Here is a 21,859-nt window from a genome sequence, read left to right on the forward strand (position 1 = left end):
TTACTTGCTCTTTACTTGCTTCCTTACTTCAACTTTAACCCTTTCTACTACAGGTACCAGGGCTGGTACCAAGGTAACAGGTATTTTTTCCTGAAAACAAGACAAAAATAATGAAGCAGTGGACCGTGACCGCTCTTCACAGAATCCTCCTGGATAATGCTTCTTTTTTATTAAAACATTGTCAACAGTCATTTTTGTCTTTGTCTATTGTATTTTCAACTTCCGTTTTAGTCTTTCTAAAACTGGACAATATGACATCTATTTCGTCGATGTACAAACTCAAATACTCCAAAATGAATATGCTCTGCCTGTGATAGAATGCTGATGTCACTGCTTTATGCAAGATTTGATTTTAGAGCAGTGGGTCTAAAGCTTTGCATGTTCACATTATCTATTGACCATCATGCCGATGGAAAGTCAGGTGAAGTTCCATAGTCCACAAAACATTTCTGGAGCTTTACAGTAACACAGCACTGCAGCATCCTCCTAAACAAGTGAAGGGAATGGGGACTTGTTTTAAAATGTTAAACAACCGAAAAACAAAACATAAAACGTTTCGTGGACTATGAAACTTCACCTGACTTTCCATCGGCACCGTGGTGAGTAGTTAATGACAGAATTTTCATTTTTGTGTGAACTTATCCTTTAAGGCATATTGTGTACTACTTTTAAAATCGTGTTTTTTTAAAGTCTAGCCATTGTGGTTTGTTTTTATTGCCTGCACGCTTCAAGCAGCTTACCCACCATTAACCAGTAAAGTCCTAGAAATGTAAAAAAAAACTCATTTACATCTACAGCTTTGGAAAACTTAGCAATTTCTTTCAGTCAAACACATTTCTTGGAAGGCTCTCGCATGTTTCATGACCCACTAAGTTGATTTCAACAGCAAAGACAATAATTTGCTTTCAACCTTTTATTCTGACAGAACATCACCCCATGGGGATTTACATTAATTGATTACAAAGTAGGGCCTTGCCAAGAGGCAAGAGAGAACAGCCTTCACAAAAGTTCAGTATACAAACAACACAGTTTCTGACAATCAACATGCATAATAGTATAAAACCAAATACATATTAGGGGAAAATATAATACAAAAAGAACTTTCCAGTACTTTCATAGATCATGTTTGACTAACCCCACATGAAAAACAAAACATTTCTCCTCAGAAATGACAAAATTGCACAGATGACCGCTGGGAAGTTTTCTTCCATCAGATCATGCCTGGAGTGTTTATTCTACGTGGCTGCTGACACAAATAAACAGATATTTAAATGTGTAAAGGTGAAATTACATTTCATGTTCTGCAAAACTGAAGGTGAATTTATTTTACTTTAAATGTTGCTAACTTGAAAATACACATTTGCATTTTTCCTCTAAAACTCACGCTTTTTGGTAAAATATAAAAAGTGTAAATATACAAATCATGATTAGAACTGTACAGTACAAGAGTATAATACAGGTAGAAATCACAATCACTATATAAAAAGATGGATGCATTGTGTTTGTTCTGTGCGACCATTCTTTGGAACATAACATTCATACAGTATGCTTTGGATGGAAGTTAGAATTTAAGTTTTGTGTACTTAAAGGCAACGTTACCAGTTAATGAGGTATTCAAATGCTTTAGTATACACCCATTTTATGATGACCAGCAAATGACCGCTGTCAGCGGAGTGAAACCATTTTCCAGTGATATTAAAGGTAACTGTATGATTGAGGAAGGCAGGAATCTCTGTGCACAACAAACTTCTACGTAGGCTCAGTACAACAATACATACATAAAAAACAAGAAGATTATTAAACTGTTTTCTAATAAAATTGTATTATTAAAGATAGTAAATATTTGCACTGTTGTGAAACTTCAATGCAAATTCTCAGAATCAAACATTTTCACCACGGCAGACGAAAAAGTGATCCCACTGTAAACTACAGCTTTGCAGACAATATTTAACAAAAACAAAACTATACAGTAAAAAGTCACTGAAAGGCACAAATCTCACACTGACGGACAGAGAAGAAAAACGAGGGATATGTCCGGCATTCTTTCTCTCCGTGCAGTTGTAGAAAACTGCTACATTCAGTTAAATGTAATGTGAGTAGATTGCAGCAGAGGGGAATGGGCTTACATTAACTGCGGCATGCTGGGAGATTGAGATCTGCAGTTTTGTCTCTTCCTGCTGCTGTTCACGACATAAAATAGTCATTAGGACAAAAATATCGAGTTAAATAGTGCTTGTGTCACCTCCGTCCAAGTGTTCTTGGTTGCCGTTTGTAATGTTCAATATTGCTTACACAACAAAGTCACCACTGGAAAGGAAAGTCACCCATAGCTGGGTGGTTTCAGACTTTGTCACAGTGTAGTAAAAGAAAACAGTCTTAAACTTGCCGGGCTACTGAGCAGTACATGGGGGATCTGTGAAAATGTACATCATGCAAGTATGAATCTTTACATTTTAGATATGTGGACTACTGCAGATAAGAAATGTATGATAAATGCACAGTTAAGCAGTTTGGTGATCACAAAACAGAACATTCTGTCATTTCAAAATAAAATTGGACTGGTGTATAATCAGTGATTGCATACGGAAGGTATAACCTAGACGATAAAAATTGATTATCTAAAATCAACCCCCAAGCCAAGAGGAAACTGAATCGTCGCTGTATCACAAAGCTTGAGGCAGCAAATCGACTAGAGAAAGGAAATGATCACATCAGAGTCAAAAAACAAGTTAAACAATGAAAATGTCTTTACAAATGCGTCATGCAACAGTGCAGAGCGTGCAGTTGTTCTTTGAGAGGCATTTCTTTGTTCTAGGTGTGAATGAGAGCCCCTCCATGCTGCACATAGCTGCTAATCATGAGCAGAGGTTCACACTGACAGAGAAGCTTGGTGAGCTCCCGGTACAGTACGGCATCGTGAGACATGCCCGGGTCGAGCTGATTAACAATGATTCGGTAAAGGATAAAGCACATGGCTTGTTTCATTCCTGTTTTCTGTGAAGCTATGTGACGCAATCTGATGCACTCGCTCTTACAAAAAGCAAAATCCAATAAATAATTACAAATTGTGACTTGTAAACGTTTTGTCATTATTCTGTTGGATTGATTGTTTCTTGTGTGAGTCTTTTTGCCATAAAGTTCAATTTGTGTCTGTCAAAAAGGAATCTTAAGGCGGTATCTCAATTACTTAAAATGTCTAAAAATACAAGTCTGACCTTTGTTGAGAAGTATCGAATGAATAAGAGGTATAAGTTGTATTATTTAACACATTTAATGAATTTGAATGGCTTGACGGTCAAACTGATTTCTTTGTATGGACTGCTTCCATTTCAGTGATGTGTGACGTTATAATGCAGCTCAATCTCTGGCATTTTATTCTGGGCCTTTATGTATGTAAACATATTTAATTATATGCTATGCTGGCTAATGGCTTGTTTGCTAATGTAAACTAGCCAGGGAGCCTATTTTACAGTATTCTTTGTGGAAGACAACTGATGAAGGAGGGTGTCAGAGAGCTCAGATTGCCCTCTGCTAATGTAAATGTCATCGCCACAAATTCACTGTGATACTGAACACAATCTGTACATAATGTCCAGCCTTTGCCGTTGTTCCCCCCCTGTGAACTCCTGCTTGGCAGACGAACAAACATGTCCGACCCCAGCCTGTGCCCATCTTCTCTCTCTCCGTCTTCCCGAGCCTCTTCAGCAGCTGGTGGTGTCCAGTAGCTGTTTTGCCGCGGCGCCATCCTCGCTGTCCGGGTCTGTCCTCTTGTCACTCTCGGCTTTGGGTGTGGGTTTCTGCGTGCGCTTGATTTTGAACACATCCCACCGCTCAGACAGCAGACCCTTGTTGAAAACGATGGATGCCAGCCAGGAGAAGAGCAGAATGGATGCGAGCGAGATGAGCATGATGGCGGTGCGGAAGGGGAAGTACTGAGTGAGCTTTCCCTCCGCGTCCAGCCGGCAGCCGGGGAACTTGATGGCTGGCTGGAGGCCGATGAGTGGCTCGCCGCTCAGGACCCTCAAGATGAGCCCCATGAAGTAGCCCACGGTGGCTCCGTAGCCATTTGACACTTTGAAGAAGAGGATGCAGACCAGCTGAGGGAACATTATGGTGTAGGACATGTCCACGCCCACAAGCCAGAAGACCAGGACGCTGCTGTCCAGGAAGGTGAGGGCAGTGCCAGCCATACCCACCACCACCACTGAGATACGGATCACCCACTGCATCTCACGGTCTGACGCCTGAGGGAGTGGAGAGAATGACAACAAGAACCACAAAGCCAGTCAATTTTACACCTACAATGTGAGAAACTAAGAGCATCTGGTGCGCACACAGTACCAGCACTATACAGTGAGGAGGCTCATTATATGAAACATTCCCTTGGGGTGAAATTATGAAATGGATCATTGTTACAAGAGAGCATCATCATAAACAAGACTCATTCTGAAAGAGTGGGCATAGTGTACAATATGTACAGTACTGTAAAGTCAATAGCTACTCTGTTGCTGCCTGCAGCTTATACTGTGAGAGTACAATAAGTGACTCTCTGATAATAAGTGAGTCTCTGAGCTGTCTGTGTCCAGCGGCTAGGGGTTTTTACGAGGATGGTCAGCAGATTATTACTGTTTATTAAATCAGATTTAAGATCCTAAAAGGGAGATGATGACATTGCATTCATTCCATCAAAGTGCTTTGGCCGCATTCAGACAGAATCAGGCGTTGCAGCAATCAGCTGCATGGTTGTACAACAATAGAGGAACACACGCCAGACACACCATACCCATAGGAAAACAGCTGCTTTGAATTTTTCATACTGTACTTCACTGTTTCTTCAGTTACTGCTCATATCAATTGCAAATTGTCTCTGGATATACACACCATTCATGTCTTTCTTCAAAACTCTCACCTGCTTCCTGATAATGTTCTTGTAGATATTTGAGGAAAACAATGAGGCAGAGGACAGAAGAGCTGAGTCCATGGAGGACATGACAGCAGCAGCTACAGCTCCGATGCCAATGACAGAGATGTAGGTGGGTGTGAGGTACTGCAGAGCAATGGGTAGGATGGAGCCTGCCTGGTCGCGCTCATAAGGGGTGGGCAATCCATAGGTGGTTGAGTTCCAGTCTGGAAAGAACAGGTGAATATTTGGACTCAGAGGAACGCTGGAGAACTCAGGGAACGCTGATAAACACAGCTTTATTCAGTGAACACTAAGCACAAGAAAGCTGACTAAAGAAATATCCAGAACTGCAAAAGAAGAGTGTGTACCTGTTGATGCAGCCACAGCCCCGATGAGCACAGAGGGGATACCCAGCACCAGGCAGAAGGCTGAAGAGGCGAAGCAGGTCACTTGAGCCTGGCTGTAAGATGAGGCTGACAGGATTCTTTGGTAGAACGCCTGGTAGGCCAAGCCACCCAGAGCCTGGAATAAACACACAGTTCAGTTCAGTCATGATGACAGGAATCAGTCAGGACAGGACGAGGAGGAGCAATCCGCTCATGACTTTGCCGTTGTTATTTTTGCCCATTAAATTCAACTACTGCAATGCTTCTGGCATTGCAGTAGTGTCATGTAAATACTAGGGGTGCAACGATATGTTTATTTGTCCCAGGCTGTTCAGAACAGGATATTTTAGTATGCACCTTTCTCGGAAGGCTGCCTTATCCAAACAATTACAGTCAAATTAGTCTATTTATGTCCACTGCACTCGTGTGTCAAACAGAAATTCGAGAGTGTGAGTTTTCCCCGTAAAGTTCTGGCAGTGCACCAGAGCCGGCTAGCTGTAGCTAGCTCATGTGGTGTTGATGCTTCAGTGTATGGGTTCATTACGGTACCTACTGAAAATGTAATGAACGTGGCCCTAAAACTTTGTGTACTGTTACACCCTTGTAAATACTGCACAAGCTGTGTAATACACAACATTTAGAGCTGTCTCTGTGTGCATAATGATCTCTTCCACTCCACTCACCAGCAGCATGAAGTCGTCAAACCACTTGCCGGCCTCATCAAGCTCCACCTTGCCAACCCAGGGAGCCTGGAAGGTCTCGTTGTAGGCAGTTAGTGAGATGTCCAAAGAGTGAGGGTTGGTCATCATGAAGGGAACACACACCCACTGTATCCACAAACACAAGAACACAGCTAATCTGATTATGGGCCCGGTGGGGGAAGTTTTCAGTCAGTCACTGCAAATTAAGGAATCTGAAACTCGAGCTGGAGTTCAAGCTCCGGTTTCTGAGCGGTATTCAGCACTCTAATGCCACATTATGGTGATTTATCCAGAATTACCAGTATTTAGTTGACAAAATAATCTTACTACGAGGTCCATTTGGTATCATATCACATGATCTTCTTCAGCTGCTGAAGTTTAATCAGTTTTCATTCAATATCAGGGATGAGAGAAGCTAAAGCATTCCACGACAACTGGGCCAAACTGCTGCTGATGAAGATCATGTGAACTTATCAAAAGCTCTGGAGCAGCTAATAAATTAACCTTATGGTGATGATTATCTTGTCAATTACATTATCTTCTATCTTCAATATGTAGTTTCAACTGATTTGAATCAGTCAATAATTAAGTAAAATCAACAACAGAATGTGAAGAAATAGCAGTTTTGACATCACGTTGTCTATGTACTGTTTTGCAGAGATATCTACTGAAATTAGCATGCTAACCAGCTAGCCCCTGTGTAATCCTGTGTTAGCGATCTTAACACTTATACTCCCCTGGTCCCTGAGCTACCAGTGCAAATTGCTAGCTGCACTATTAACTGAGTTAACAAGCTAACAGCAGCTACAGTTAGCAGCAGTTAGTGGTCATTCCGCTGACATGCTGCCCCCCCATTTGTTTTGAGTTTGAATTTGACAGCTGGCCAATTCTTACATATTGCACCATTAAAAATAAACTTTTTAGCTGTCCTGTTAGCACACAAGCTAACACGCTTTATAGCTATTTTTTTTTAAAATAACTTTTTTACTGAATAAAAGAATTCACATTCCTGAGAAAGCAAGGTCAGGGTGAGTAAACAACACAGTACACGTAAAATTAAAAGAAGAGAGCTGTTGTGTATGTTCCTGGCTAGCTGCAGTGTTAGCGGTTAGCTTGTGTGTTAAAGTAGTTACAAACCAGGTCTGAAAGTTGTTACCAAGTTTCTAGAAGCACATGTTTTGCTCAGATTTATCAGCTCACTTGGTTGGAAGCCATTGTGAGCACTGAGTGAGGGAAACTTCATACAGACTTCATATTTGTCAAATAAGCTAATGAAATTAGGAGGCTACGTGCTTTAATTTAATAGGTAATTTAATCAGCTAGCATAGCTGGCACTTTTGCTGGACTCTATATTGAAATTTAATCCTGCTGTATACTTTCATCCACTTTTTCCCACTGTGTAGTTGAGTGAGTAATCTGATAGGACTCATGAATGATGTCCATCCAGAAGAATAGAGCTGGAGCTCTAAAGTTTCCCGACCCAAATATACAAAATGGCGGCGGTGTGAACGGGTCAATAGATGTTACGCACCAGACTGATAAAGATGAGGATGAGCTGGATGACATCTGTGTAGGCCACAGAGTAGAGCCCCCCCAGCAGTGTGTAGATTATGGCCACCACTGAGGAGATGATGATGGAGTAGACGTAGGACAGGTCCAGGATCACACTCATAGTTCCACCTGGAACAAGACAGCAGAGCGATGAGCATCAGAGGACTGACAGAGTGTCTACAGCAAGTTTTCTACAGGCATCATACAAGCGTCAGTTGCTACAGGTACATGCCACTGCTTACTGTGAGACTAGTCTAGTTTCATTGTTTTATTAGCTTCTCAGTCTCTCTTTTGAATGTTTTCTTTCTCTCACACAGACACACACGTATGCATGCATCCACTCTTACTAATACTAAAGATGTACTAAGAAGCTAGGCAATGGCATCATCTTGTTATACTGGTCATACGTCTTAATGCAGTATTTAGTATAGAGTAAACAGTGTACTTGGACAAACAAAATACACAAAAAAAGCATAACATTATAACTTATCGTCATCTAATTCCAGAATAAAGTTATCATTAAACGTGGGTGGCTTTGGTTTAAACCTTTAAAAGCATCCAAGAGCTTAGATAAAGCAACAAGCCAACGTAAAAGTGATAATGATAAACTTATGACAAACTAAACATAAAAACAGAAGCAGCCTATTGATTGTGACACCAAAATGTTCCCTTTTCACCCTCTTTGGATGAATTATCACCCTTTTAATAAAGAAATAAATCAAGAAGAAGGTAAAGAGAAGTGTCTTCAAGTAGTGAAACAAATGTATGAAATGTGAAACTATATAAGTAACTGTAAACAAGTGAATAATAAAAAAATAAATCTTGTTACTCAAACAAGGCAAGCAAAACGTCACTACCTTCACCGTCTCTTCTGCCACATTGCCAGGGTCGCCCCAGCCGCAGCCTGCAGCCACACCACAACAATGCCCTTAAACAGAGAAGTGTCAGATCGGCACCATCGATCGCCACTCACCACCCGCTGACCTCTCACCCCCTACCGACCCCGCCACCCATAAACCACCCTGTATCAACTTTCTGTCTGCCCTTCTTGACTGTTTGAGTTTGAGCTTCCACCCCACGTATTTAAAGTTTTTGAAATCTGATCTGTTCCCCCGGAAGCTTTTTGTCATCTTTATTTCCCATTTTTTAAAATCTTTCCTCTGCACCCAACACTTCAGAAAACAAAATAGTAGAGCAGCAAGTCATTTATCACCTGCTCACACTTGGCACAAACATGCATCTCGTTATAACCTCTAAATACAGGAGGGAACACATTCAGAGGTGGTCAGTGACACACATGAATACAAGACCACAATGAACCGAACAACGAACAAGTTACCAATATCTTCTCTTACTTTTCACATTTAAGTCAGATTTGTTTTTGTTTAGTTCGTTTTGTAGTTCGTATTATCCGAGATGTTATCAGGGATCTCCAATCACAAGTGGTAAGTCGAGATGCATTCTGATGCCATGTGTGAACTGAAATCCATCTCAGCTACAGCTAAACATGATCTATCTGGATACACATCCAGATCCAACAGGGCCTTGTAGTTGTTGTTGGTCCTATAACTTCTTATGGTGGGGCATGACACAACATAATCCCTGTATTGTAAATAATTCCTGGTCTGTCTGTTTTCCAGACGTACTTATGTGTTTTGTGCTGAGCTGTGCAGCTCCTGTAGGTGCTAAGTTTAGGGAGGGGGAAAGGTGGAATGACATTCAGGGACATACTGGGCACCACCGGGGTTGGACAGAGGGAAAGAGCTGCTGAAATACCGCTGTGTTGTTTTTAGATCCTACTTTCAAAACCCATACATGTGCGTGTGAGCAAACACATATATACACACACACACACACACACACACACACACACACACAGACAGACAAACACCTTTTGCAACCTTTCGTCCTGTCCCCGATTCCTTCCCGGTAGAAATTTGACCATGACTGTGTACAGCTAACTGACAGCACATGGAAGGAGTGTTTTTTAAAAAGTGAAATCCTTTCTGGCACTGAATCACAACACACACACTTGCACACACTCGCTCAAGCAGACCATGAAGCTCAGTTTATACTACACATACACACACATAAACAGTCTCCCAGCAACAACACCCGTGTAGGTCAAATTCTCAGCGCACTCTCTGGAGTGTCAAGTTTTAATGCGTGTGTGTGTATGTGTGTGCATGTGATACCAAACGCACATTAGGGATGTATTCTTGACTGTTCCAGAAACAACGACAGGAGGTTTTACTGAGGAGTGAGGGGTCCCCTGATTCTATATTGGTTTAATAGGTTTGGACAGGAACGTCTCAGGAACATTCCTCCCTGCCAACCAGTCCTTTTGTGGAGCGTCAGCACAGCATGCACTGCTACCTAGTGACTCAAACACTTTCAATGGATTTCACGGTTTTCCCCAAAGTCAAATGAATTATAGTTCAGCATGTAACATTAACCTCTTTCAGTCATCAGTGCCTTGGCACAAACAACACAAAATCTGGTTTGAATAATTGATCACCTTTCACAATCAACAGGCTGCTCGATGTTTAACCCCCTAACACTGGAAAAGAAAACAGCGTTAAAACACACTCAAGAAAACATTATGCACACACACACTCACACATACACTCTTTCTCTCACGTACATTTGCACCGAAGAGCACATGCACACTTGCATCCACTGTCAAAGTGCCCACGCACACACACGCACACGCACACGGACACGCACAAATTAAACTCACAGGTTAAAGAAACAATGGTAAAAATAGTGTCAATTGTGGTAGCTTCTACAGAAAGTATATTTGGTTGATGATGTGTCCCTTGGCTTTAGATGTAATGGTCAGTTATTACTTTAGGTAGCAGTTAGCCAGACCAGACATGCTAGTGGTTGCACTGATGTAAAAGCACTATTTCCAAACCTTTTTCTTTTGCTATTTAAAAAAAAAAAAAGGTTTAAAATCCTTTATATACAGAGTATCTCTCTGACGTCACCACGTAGTCTGTGCTTCCATGTTCTTATAAATCCAAAGCCTGACAGTCCAGTCAAGCCCAATTACATTTGCTCGGCAAGGATTGGAAAATTGCTGTTCAAAAGAGGGGGATAGCTGATAGTCAATCATTTTCACAAATATTGTGTGAATCTTATGTTTTTTCTACTTCCTATGTACTTGTTGCTTCATAGCAATATACTTCTTGTTATGTAACCGTACATATAATAAACTACAGGAGCTACATTCAGTGTGGGCTCAAAATAACAGGACCACCTGAAAATAAGATGTAATCTAACACAGTGGCACAGTTATAAATAGTTTGTGAAAATGGTCCTGACTAAGTCAGAAAGTGTTAGTTTATAAAGCTGTAGTTTGTTTTGGTGTAATGTTTTCCCTTTAATTATTTTCACCAATTGCAGTACTCTACAGCGCTGCCGCAGCTGAGTTGGTACCAGAAAATTGCCAACAATCAACACCCAGCTGTCTATCTACTCTAGAGATTGTGCACATTGTGTACCCAGATCTGTAGTGGCTTGCATGATTAGACAAGTAAGGGTGTGCACACATTATAGTGCCAGACACTTTTCTAGTGTTATGCAACTCACCCAGGCTGACGAGTGTGCGTGCCACCCACAGGACATCAGCAACCAGTGCTGGGAGGATCAGCGCACTGCTCAGAAAATTCCCATACTTCTGTTGGAAGGGGTCCATCATGGTCACATACCTGTTCTCTCTCATAGGCTTGGCAAAGAAAAAGCCACCTGGAGCAGGAGGGAAGAGATTAGGATCAAATCAGAACCTCTATCTGGAAATGATTAAGTCATTAATTTGAAAACGTGGCAATATTTCTTTCATTTGAAACCCCAAGTGAGAGGGAAAGGAAGAAGGGGAAGAGGGTGAGTGGGAAAGAAGAAGTATGTGTGAACACAAAGAAAAACAAGTGTTCCCTCCAGATAACACATTAAACACATTTAGCTGAAGTCACATGCTCACTTGGCCAACAATGGACACGAACAGAGCGGGGAATTTTATATTTCCTGACGAGGGACTTTGGTGTTTCCAGTTCCCATTACTCTCACACCATGCAGGCCATTGTGACATCGGGAGCTCATAATTTCACCTGTTGCAAATGTTTACAGACGGACCACTGAGTTGGTCAGTTTGGTGAATTCAGGAGTGAGCAATCACAGTCTCTGGCTGAACTCATCCCTTTGCACCTGTTCCGTCAAGTTACAATCCTGAACTGATTTCTCATGGTCCTATTTTTAACATGAGCGACACTTTTAGTGGTGCGTGGAGTCAGATGCAGCTTGGGTGTGAGGGAGCTACCTTACTGGTCAACAACGTTTAAGTTTGGGACTGAAGTCTGTGAAGTCATTTTGATTTTGTATTCAACACACCTTCAGTCGGGCAGCTAAAATAACATAAAATAACTTAATTCATAAACAGCCTATTTCCTACAGCAGTCAAAACACTTAGCAGCCCTTGCTCAACCCTGTTGCCTAAGATCTCCTATACTGAACTGAATGCTCCTAATGCACTGGACTGAACTCAGAACTACAAACTCTGAACTATTCACATCATAAATATATTTACTGTACATATTCACACATTAATGTGTTTCCTTTCTGTGTGCATTGTTGTCATGATTAATGGTTCCTGTTGCACTGCCTGGAACTGAGCTACCACATTGTAAAAGAAAAGTGTCGTATCTTGTATCCTGTTATGATGAAAGTATTAATCCTACAGGTGCTTGTTAAAAAAATAATGAAATACTTGTAAAGCAAAGGACATTATTGCTACACTTACTACACTACACAGGATTTTAGAAAAAAACCTCCAGTGTCTGAATGTTACCAGCTTGTGTGGCAAGTTTATCTTCCTGTCAACAACTATTTATTCTTGTTTTTACTGGTGTTCATTTCACACCCTGAATACAAGAACATTGAACCTTGTGGACAAGCTGCACAAAAATCTAATGTTGTTGTTGTTTCCTCTCCTTCAGTGTGTTATATAGGTTCTTGTGCATGTATAGTTTCTTAAAAGTTAAAGAGGTCAAAGTCTGCACCAACAGAAGCTCCTCTCTCCCACGGAAAACACTGCACCTGAAGTGTCTGAAACGCCTCCATGACTTTTCGACGTCACACTACGTCACCATGTCACTCACTTGCATAATTTTTAATTTAACCCCAAATATAATCATAAACCTGAAAATGAGAATAATATGTCTCTAAATTAGTTATGTGTCAGAATCCTGGAATTTCTAATTCCAGTACAATACCTTGAAAAATAGCTATATTAGATTGGGGGGAAATTGACACAACTTTGTGGGAATAAAATGACAGATTTTCAGTAAAAAATAAATATAACAAGACTTGTGTACTGTGTGTTAGAACAACAGCATTTGAGCTAATTTACTCCTGGTGGAGGCAGTGCTACGTGGGCACTACAGTGCATGTCAACCCGCCATCGGAGAGGAGAGAGAGTAAAAAAACACAGCTAGTACGAGTGTATTGATACTGCAAAAATCGAAACAGTTTCGAATATTCAGAATGGAAATGCATCAATACTTTTATATTTTTGACAGCGCTTATTTATATTTCTAAATAATTAAATGAGAGGATAACATGCACCAGTGGATTGATTGAATCAGCACCAGACTGTTTACTTCCTCTTGAGAAAAGAAAGAAAATACTTAGAGGACAGAAGAGGTGGGGGTCAGGGTTTATGGTTCAGGGTGTAAAGCTCGGGGTCTGTGGTGTGACTCACCTAAGAAGAAGGTCAGGACGTAAGGCACAGGCATGAGAGCCCACACTGCACCTAGTGTTGGGTTGTATGTTGCCTCAGCTATACCGAGGATGAAGCCTCCACCCACCCATGTAGCTGCCGAGAGATAAACACATATTCAGATGAGAAACATGATGCAGAGCCCAGTTTAGCTTGTGCATTCCATTGACCTCATCAAGCAAAACACCGCTACAAGTCTGTTATCACTTGTGATCTTTTTCCAGAACACGTATGTACACGCAACAGAAAGTCTCAAGGAATTGACAGAACCCCTCTGACTGCTTTACCAGTGAGAGTGAAGATGCCGACCAGGAGGTTTATGTTGCGTCCTGCCAGTAGTGTTATCTCCATGCCATCTCCGCTGCACTTCTTCTCCTCCTTCTTGGAGCGCATAGATGCCCAGATGCCCGTGCCCAAGATCACCAAGTAGAATCCCGCCATCACCACCAGACCCGGCACATTGAGAGTCATCCTGAATTATTTCTGTGTGCGTTTCCTGTTGAGAGACAGAATAAAGAACCATCAAGATTTTAGGTGCTAACGACTGGAAAATGAAATATGCAAATGCTGTTTGCAAAAGTTCAAAATGCAGAATCACATGACAATACATATTCTCCTTTACTTTTTGTGCAAAAAATATTTGTAGAACTGCAGGACAAGAGGGATGGGGAGGCAAGTTTGCACAAATTTAAGTGTCATCTAAGATGGTTCTGACAAACAACAAGGTATTCATCATGCGCAGAAAGCTATAAGCGCAAATTATAAAAAAAAAATAATGGATAGAAAACAGTAGCATGTATTCAAATCAATGAACAGAGGAGGGTGAGAGGGGTGGAAGAGGAACTCTATATGTCTTCTTCAAGAAAGAAAAGTGAATAAAGAAAAGGCTGCAGTGGAAAAAAAACAAAAACAAAAAAAAGAAAGGAGCAGCAGCATCTCGGATGACCTGGCTCTGCTTGCTTGGCAGATGGGGGAGATGGGGTGAGGAGAAGAGCTGGAGTGGAGGGGCGAGGAAGAAAAAAGAAGGCAAAGGTGTGAGGGGTGGAAGGATGAAGAGTCGGAGAGGCGAAAGGGGTCTCACCATAATACTTGGCAGCACTGACAAAGATGGCGGACAGATGTTGTCCCCCGTCCTCAGTGGTTGGGCCGCCTTAGTTTCGACCCCAAACATCGGGAAGTGAACACAACTGAGAGCCACGTTAGTGCGTACACATGTGTGTGTCTATGTGTGTGTGGTTACTGTGACTGTGCATTGGGCGGATGGGTTTCTAAAAAAAGGATTAAAAGATGAGAAAAGCCTTTGACTGAGTGTTAATCTTTAACTGCTGGTTTGCACCTACTTGCACCCACTCTGCACATTTACAAGGCTAATATTGACTATATGGACTATATGTGTCAACTGTGTTATGCTGTCAAGGAAAAGTGATTGACTCAAGACAAGTTCTCTATCTCAAATACCACAGTAGGGCAGTTTCTTAGAGAAATATTTTCTTTATTATAGACAGAAACTCATTTATCTTAAACAAAGCCTTCATTGTCATGGTGAAAAAAGGACAGGGCGCCTGCTGAATGGAGTGAAAAACACATGTTACAAAAAAAAAAAAAGCTTTGGCTCGGCTCATAAAACTTGAGGAAGAAAGAATTTATGTATATCCACTTGGAAGAATAGGAAGAGGAAAAAAAGGAAGTGTTTACGAAAGGAATGGTCTGAAAAATACAGGCAGGAGGCAAATGTGTTTTTATGTGTGTGTTTGTCCGCGCATGTTTTTATGTGAAGGCATGGAAGAGGAATGGGCGAGGGGTATGAGGAGGTGGCTCTGCGCCAAAGTCAACAGAAGCCTGTAGCGCTCACTCACGTGGCCCACGTGTTTATCTGTGTTCTGTATGCGCGCGTGTGTTTACGTACATTGTACAGTCTTAACATAAAAATGCAGTTTTAACTGCAATGTGTGGTATACACATTGCAGTTAAAACTGCATTTTTATGTTAGATGATAGGACTGATATCGTCTGGCACAAGCCATATGGGTTGAGAAAAAACAAAGAACTGCATTCTATAAACCTTATAGCAGGTGGTACTGCAGCATATAGGGAAACAATGAGAGAGAAAAAATAATATAGTAGTAGAAATAGTCCTGACTACAATGATCTGATGGCAGGTACAAGTGGGTTTTAAATGAACACATCAAATATGCTTCTTTATAATGGTTGATGTGACATACATGAATGTGTTTGCATCATGTGGGTTTTCTGCAGCAGTGTTGAAGCTATTCAAAGTTGATTCCCAGTGGGATTGGAAGTACTCACCTCCAAGAAGAGGCTACTCCACCAGCGCTTAGTGGACTAACTGCCACTGCCAGATAGGGTGGGAACATCTAGCAAGCCATACTCAAGATCAATAAATTACTAAAGCTACACGTCTTAAAGTGTATTTAAAGATGGCTTCTGTAATGCTTGAGAAAAACCCTTTTGTAACAATAGAGATACAAGTCAGGGCTCGGTTTGCCTCAATTATGTGTGGCCGAATAAATCAAACTTAAGTCACCTTTTCAGCCAAAACTATAATCATCTTGTTTTGGCATCATCTTTTTACCAGAATAGAACCAGATAAAGGTGAACACAAGAAGCTTGAAACAATATTTGACAGACAAGGTCTAAAGGATAAAAAATAAATAAATAAATGTGGTTTCTTCGATGTTTGTTCCCACCCATGCCGCTCAAGCAACATGGTTTTAAAGAAAGCACACTCAAAAAAACTTGAATCAGCCCGATCACTCTAAGAAATACGCAACCAATTATAAGTATCAGCATCAGGTTTCTATAAATGTCGGCTCGGAAATTTGCTTACTCAGCACCTGGTAACTTTCCATCTCTCTTCCTGCACAGCCTCAAGTGTGAATAGAATGCAGGCACATTAACAGAGACAACACGCACAAGGGTGAGGCTCACATGTCTGAATATATCTACATATTTGAAATACATTTGCATCTTCTTGGACAACAGGACTTCCTTTTTGTAGTGCAAACCAAAAGACAAAAAAAAATCCCCCTCAGAAACCCCCCTCAATGCAAATACCACAAAAAAGAAAAATCCCATTCATGAGTTTCGAGATTCTCTTAAGTTTTACATTTTTTTCATGTGAACTTCTTGCAGGATCCTACAGAAATTAATAGCATGGGAGTAAAATGAGGCAACTTGATAAGAGCTACTACTAACAACTAAACTATACTTCCGTTAGCTTGGGTACTGTCAGGGTGTCAGCAGTCAAAGTCATTCAAACAAGTCTAGTCAAATATCGTTTAGATTTGACCCATTTTGCTTATCGACTCTGGTCGGTTCCTATTAAATCCTGGATCAGATTCTTGGTGCTTTTGATTATTCTAGAAATATCTGTGTGCATGATGTAACATGAAGTGTTTGATGAGAAGCAAATTCATTGCTGCGAGCAGACTTACATTGTGTATCGAAACCTTTGCCAGCAGCCTGACAGCAGACATCAGCATGCAAACCTGGCAGACCTGCTCTGGATTAGAAAACAAGTTCCCGTTTCTTTTAAGTCGCAGTTTGGACGTTTATGAAGCCTTTCGCATGCATCTCTGAATTAAAAATTGCATTTGAACTCCTGTATTCTAATTTATATTGGGGAAGATCTGCATGTTCCAGTCAGTTCTTCACGGCTCCTTATTCAATGAGGAATAATTGTTCTTAATCAGCAGCGTGACATAATAAACTAATACTTTAAAACTGTTTGAACCCTGTTGATGTTTAAGCAGTCTCAATGTAAAGACTCTTAAGTCCCCTGAGTTTAAAGGACCACTTCCAAGCACCCGACTCTGTAAGAGTTCTCCCATAGTGCAACAGCACTTGAATAGATCTGAAGCTGACAGTAGCTGCAGGTTTGACACCACCTGTTGATATTTGAAGACTTTCTGTCAGGGACTGAATGTAACCTTTGGCTGTGAGAAAGTGGGCACAGTATCTTTGGACATGAGTGCTCTCTCTGTCTAAATAGTCCATGTGGTATTCTCTTTCATACAAGTGCAGAGGTGTGCCTTCGCTCTGGCGCTGCTACAACACTCTTTCTACTAATACCCCGCCCCCTCCAGCTCTCACACCCCCTCATCTCCATGCCTCTCAGTACTTTTCCGTTCAGACTGACTTCACTGACAACTGTTTGTTTGCCGCCTGCCTCTTCTCCATCTCAAGTTCAACCCCCTGCAATCTGGCGACGAGGGGAGTGTTTGCAGACGTTATCACCTGCTATGAAGCAGGTAGCACGGAATTGAGTTTAACTGCTAACTTTCACTAAAAATGTACACACATCTGTGCACATGTACAATCACACATGCTTTAGGACTTCAGGTAGACCTTGCTACACTCCAGACATGAGTGTGTTGTCTTTCACTGAGATCATGAAAAAAAAAAAACCTGGCTGCCTCATCTGCTTCTTTGTTAAAGTCTTAATGTGGATGATTGGACTTTTGTCAGCCCGCAACACTTAAGAGATTAATTCAACAGATCGTTGAACATTTCTGGGAAACCAGCTGCCGAGGCTTAACAAGCAGAACAACAACCAGGACAACAGCATTAAGAGATGGCAGTCTGTACACAACGCATTAGTTACTGCTGCTAAGAGAGTTTTGAGAGGTGCTGAAAAGTTTTCAAGTCTCTCAGTCTATACCTACAGTATCTGCACATTTAAAGTTATGCCAAAATGTTGTATGTTGCTGCAAAGTTCAGTAGACATCATCATGACGTGATTTCTGCATTAGCGGTCACAAGTGTTTGATTAAAGACAAAAAAAAAGGACTTTCACTATCTCTGATTCTGAACGGGCAACAAATAATTCTGTCAAAGGAGACGAGATTGAGAACACATTAATGCTAATCTCTTAGAAGAGCTGCTGAGAGGCTGTGATGAAGAGGTGTCAACGTGAAGCCGGGTGAGTCAGCCCTCGGGCTGATGACTAATGTGTAAAGGTAACTTCATAGAAATGATCAATCTTACAGACAGCGGAACAGAGGAAACTGAAAGTGACAGTGAAGAAGTCAGACTAAAAGGGTTTTTATTCCACCTAGTGCGGACTGCCAGGAAATCATGACAAAAATACCGAGCAAATTTAATCACTGAGAGCCGGCAAATTACAAAACTACACATCTGCTGTTAAGTACATACAAAATCCTTATTGGTAAACCACTTGCTGCATCGTGAATATCATTTATTCGTCATACAACTTTATCATAAGTCTTAATAGAAAACTGATTTCTCATTTACACACTCTTTTCTTGAATGTAAAATCTAATCATTATAATGCAATTAAAGGATGTTTTCATTGGTCAGATCATAATATATTTATACTGCAGTCTGACAGTTGTCTCAGCCGCTGCGGCTTCTCTGTTTTCAGACCACGTGCATTGGAAAATTACAGCTTATCAACACCACTGCTAGGGAGAATACAGAAAACAAAGATAGGCAGCTGTAGTCACAAAAGATAAACCAAAAGAGGTTATTTGGCTCCACAGCAGAGACCCTCAGAGCTATTTCTAGGACATGAGTGCACTCTCACTTAGTGTCCCAAACTGACCAACCTTAAAACAGCTTTCTCACAGAATAAACACACACAATATAAATGCAAACACACAGAAACACTTCTGTACTTTTAAGCAAAAGATGAATATCAAGTAAATAACATGACAACAAAGAAAAAAACTAAGCACAGGAGATGCAGGTGAGCATATTCATTGATTGAATACATACCTAGGGTTAACAGTACGTATCAGTTCTGAGTGATGATGTGAAGAGGCAATAGAGGCTATTCAGAACAGGCCAGGTGATAAATTCAGTCCAGGAGGAGAGAGATGCATGCGACACTCATCCAGTGTTGGGGAGTGACAGAGACTGCCAAGAGATGGATGGCAAGACAAAGAAACAAACGGCAGGTCTTCAATCAAACTTGAGACCAAAAGAGCCAAAAAGTCTATTTCAAAAGAGTCTTTAACAAAGTGCAGAGGTAGAGGAGTCAGAGTTGATCCAACGCTAATGAAGCCGGTCAAATGAGGAAGGATGGAACTCTCTAGAATCAGCACTGAGCTGTAGCCTGGTTTTAAAGCTCACAGGGTGGGAGGGGTCTGGTATGATACATGGCAGAGGGCACCTAGCACTGGTGCCACCTGCTGGGGGAACGTGTCAGTGGGGATGTCTGCAGCCAATTAGCTGCGTGCAGAATGTGGGGCAGATCCAGTCCCTGTTTAGCTTTGGTGTACATGGGGATGACTGACTGTGGGGGCGGTGCTGGCAACTCCAGCTGCTCGTGATCAGCTCATTAACATCTCCCCCTTTCTCTCTCTCTAACTCAAACATCTTATTCTTTTCCCTTTTTCCTCTTTAACTTCCTTACCCTTTTTTAAAGTGTGTCCTTTTTGAAGCTGCTCTCATCAAAACTCTCTTTTCTCTACTTACGCCTGTTCAACAACTATCAGGAGTGACTCATTGCACCTCTCTATGTCACACCTACCTGCAGTGCTTCACAGTGACTGTACAGCTAGCATGATGGATGCCACCAAGATCCTCCCATGCCTGCAATACACGGAGAAATATATGACCCTGTTATTCTGTCTCTTCAGTTCTGTTAGTGTGTACTCGTGTGGGTGCGCACAACTGACTCCTTGCCCAGGACTTTCACAAAGCTCTCCTTGTTCTGTCCATATGGTTTAGTGTGTTAAGCATTTAGTGGGACACGGGAAGAGCCAGGCAGAAAGTATGGGGCAGCAGTTAAGAAACTTTAGTTTGGTTAAAAACAGACAGAAAAATGACAGTGTTGTGCTGATGTTTGCAGAGGAGCTCCCTTCTCGATGTAAAATGATTCATTTTGAACATGAGGATGTCAAACGCTGCCTTGCTCTACCGACTGCAATAAAGGCGTCTTTGTATGCGCCAGGTGAAGCCACATGCCAGATATTTGTCACACACGGCCTTAAGCCAAATACTTTCAGACAAGTTTCACATATTCTCACACTGGTGGGGAAGACCTAGCCATTTCACATTCAAGAAATCTGACATATGTGTGAATTCTTACCTCCGCCTAAAGTAGCAGAGCAACAAGACAGCAAGGTACTCAGGGCAGCTCAAATCAAATACACAAACCTTGGTAACAGGAATAGATATTGGTTAAAAGACAACAAAACAACAACTAACAAGAAGAATGAAAAAGTCACAGAAACATTTATGTAGAACATCTACACTGATCAGCCACAACATTACTATTGTGCAGGTTCCCCTTGTGCAGCCAAAACAGCTCTGACCTGTCAAAGCATGGTCATAGGACCTCTGTGGATGTCCTGTTTGGCAACGGGACATTGTAGTGGATCCTTTGGGTTCTGTATGTTGGGGGGTGGGGCCTCCATTGATCAAACTTGCTTTAGCACGTCCCACAGATGCTTGATTGGATTGGGATCTGGGGAGATTGGTGGCCCGGTCAATGCCTTGGGCTCTTTTTTGTGTACTCATGCCATTCCATTCCTGAGCAGTCCTGCTGTTTACAGTCTCCAAAGAGCAGAACCCTAACCTGCCATTTGTCTTCTTTGTTCTTACTGTATAAAATGTTTCAATGCTGTAGCTAATGTTGTGGCTGATCGGTGTATCTATTTATCTATAAAGTGTTTTATAAGTGGGTAAAGATCATGAGATTAAAAACCAGAAACCTGTTTTGTATAGATAAAGAAAAGAAAAAAAACATGGTCGTGTGCTGTGCTGCAGCCTGCAGGCTTCCAACTCCTCAGAGTAAATCATGACAGAGAACTTTCTTAATGTTGCGACAGTGATCCTGCAGCACTGTTCTACTGAACTGGAATCCTGTTATTTCATATAATGTAAACTTGTCAAGACCAGTTCTCAGCCAGTGACTCTGGTTCTGTCTGGAAGGGGCTCAGACAAACAGCCAATTACAAACCTAAAGCCCCCCACTCCATTAACAACTTGTGCCTGGCCAATGAACTGATAAGTTCCTGTCACTTTAAGAGATAAAGAGACAGTCCTGACACCATGATGGTACATTCAGACCAAATCCAGTGGTGCTGCGAAACACGACAGGTGTTGCAGCGATGTGTGTCACTGCGTCGTCTGTGTGTATGACGTGTTGGGAATCCCCGCTGATCAAACTGCTTTGTTGTAAAGCAAAATAACATGCTCAGCTACTGACCCGTTCTAATCTGCCTCTGATCTGTGTTCATGTCTCTGCCACAGTAGGTTAAACATGCCGGTCCCACAGTGATCATCAGCATTCATGGATGTGGTGTACAAAGCCAAACTGGGTAAATACGTGTAAAACACTACTCTGCTTTACCACAGTAATGACACTCCATCCTGGAGAAGGACCTTAACATGCTTTCTAAGAGGTAGACCCCCTGCAAAGAAGCTGGGGTAGACTCTGTCTCTCAATCCACGAAGAAGCACTGTGCTGATCAGCTGTCTTCGGTGTTCACAGACATTTTTAACACCTCAGTGGTGACGCATCTGCTTCAAAACCTCAACCATCATCACAGACT

General features: G+C 41.6%; 1 protein-coding gene across 3 annotated transcripts; it reads right to left on the minus strand.

Moving 5' to 3' along the window:
• Positions 1 to 898: 898 nt before the first annotated feature.
• Positions 899 to 19,895, minus strand: LOC141002963 (high affinity choline transporter 1-like). Of its 3 annotated transcripts, XM_073474389.1 has the most exons (10): positions 19,831 to 19,895; positions 19,074 to 19,214; positions 13,605 to 13,813; positions 13,300 to 13,413; positions 11,136 to 11,291; positions 7,522 to 7,670; positions 5,973 to 6,116; positions 5,272 to 5,425; positions 4,910 to 5,184; positions 899 to 4,244 (listed from the first exon to the last, which is right to left on the minus strand). In XM_073474389.1, exons 3-10 carry the CDS (start codon positions 13,786 to 13,788, stop codon positions 3,702 to 3,704), a joined length of 1,719 nt encoding a protein of 572 aa, XP_073330490.1. In that variant the 5' UTR covers positions 13,789 to 13,813; positions 19,074 to 19,214; positions 19,831 to 19,895; the 3' UTR covers positions 899 to 3,701. The 3 variants fall into 3 exon arrangements, with proteins under 3 accessions (XP_073330490.1, XP_073330492.1, XP_073330491.1); XM_073474391.1 differs by lacking the exon at positions 19,831 to 19,895 and having other exon boundaries at positions 4,910 to 5,127; positions 19,074 to 19,585; XM_073474390.1 differs by lacking the exons at positions 19,074 to 19,214; positions 19,831 to 19,895 and adding an exon at positions 14,399 to 19,047.
• Between the last annotated feature and the right edge of the window lie 1,964 nt (positions 19,896 to 21,859).

The sequence above is a fragment of the Pagrus major genome, chromosome 1 (assembly GCF_040436345.1).
Source record: "Pagrus major chromosome 1, Pma_NU_1.0".
NCBI classification, from domain to species: domain Eukaryota; kingdom Metazoa; phylum Chordata; class Actinopteri; order Spariformes; family Sparidae; genus Pagrus; species Pagrus major.

Coding starts and splice junctions, on each gene's coding strand:
- LOC141002963 (XM_073474389.1), bottom strand. CDS start 13,788: ATGACTCTCAATGTGCCGGGTCTGGTGGTGATGGCGGGATTCTACTTG. Junction 7,671..11,135: donor ACGCACACTCGTCAGCCTGG/GTGAGTTGCATA, acceptor GTCTTGTTCCAG/GTGGAACTATGAGTGTGATC. Junction 4,245..4,909: donor AGAACATTATCAGGAAGCAG/GTGAGAGTTTTG, acceptor CCACTCCCTCAG/GCGTCAGACCGTGAGATGCA.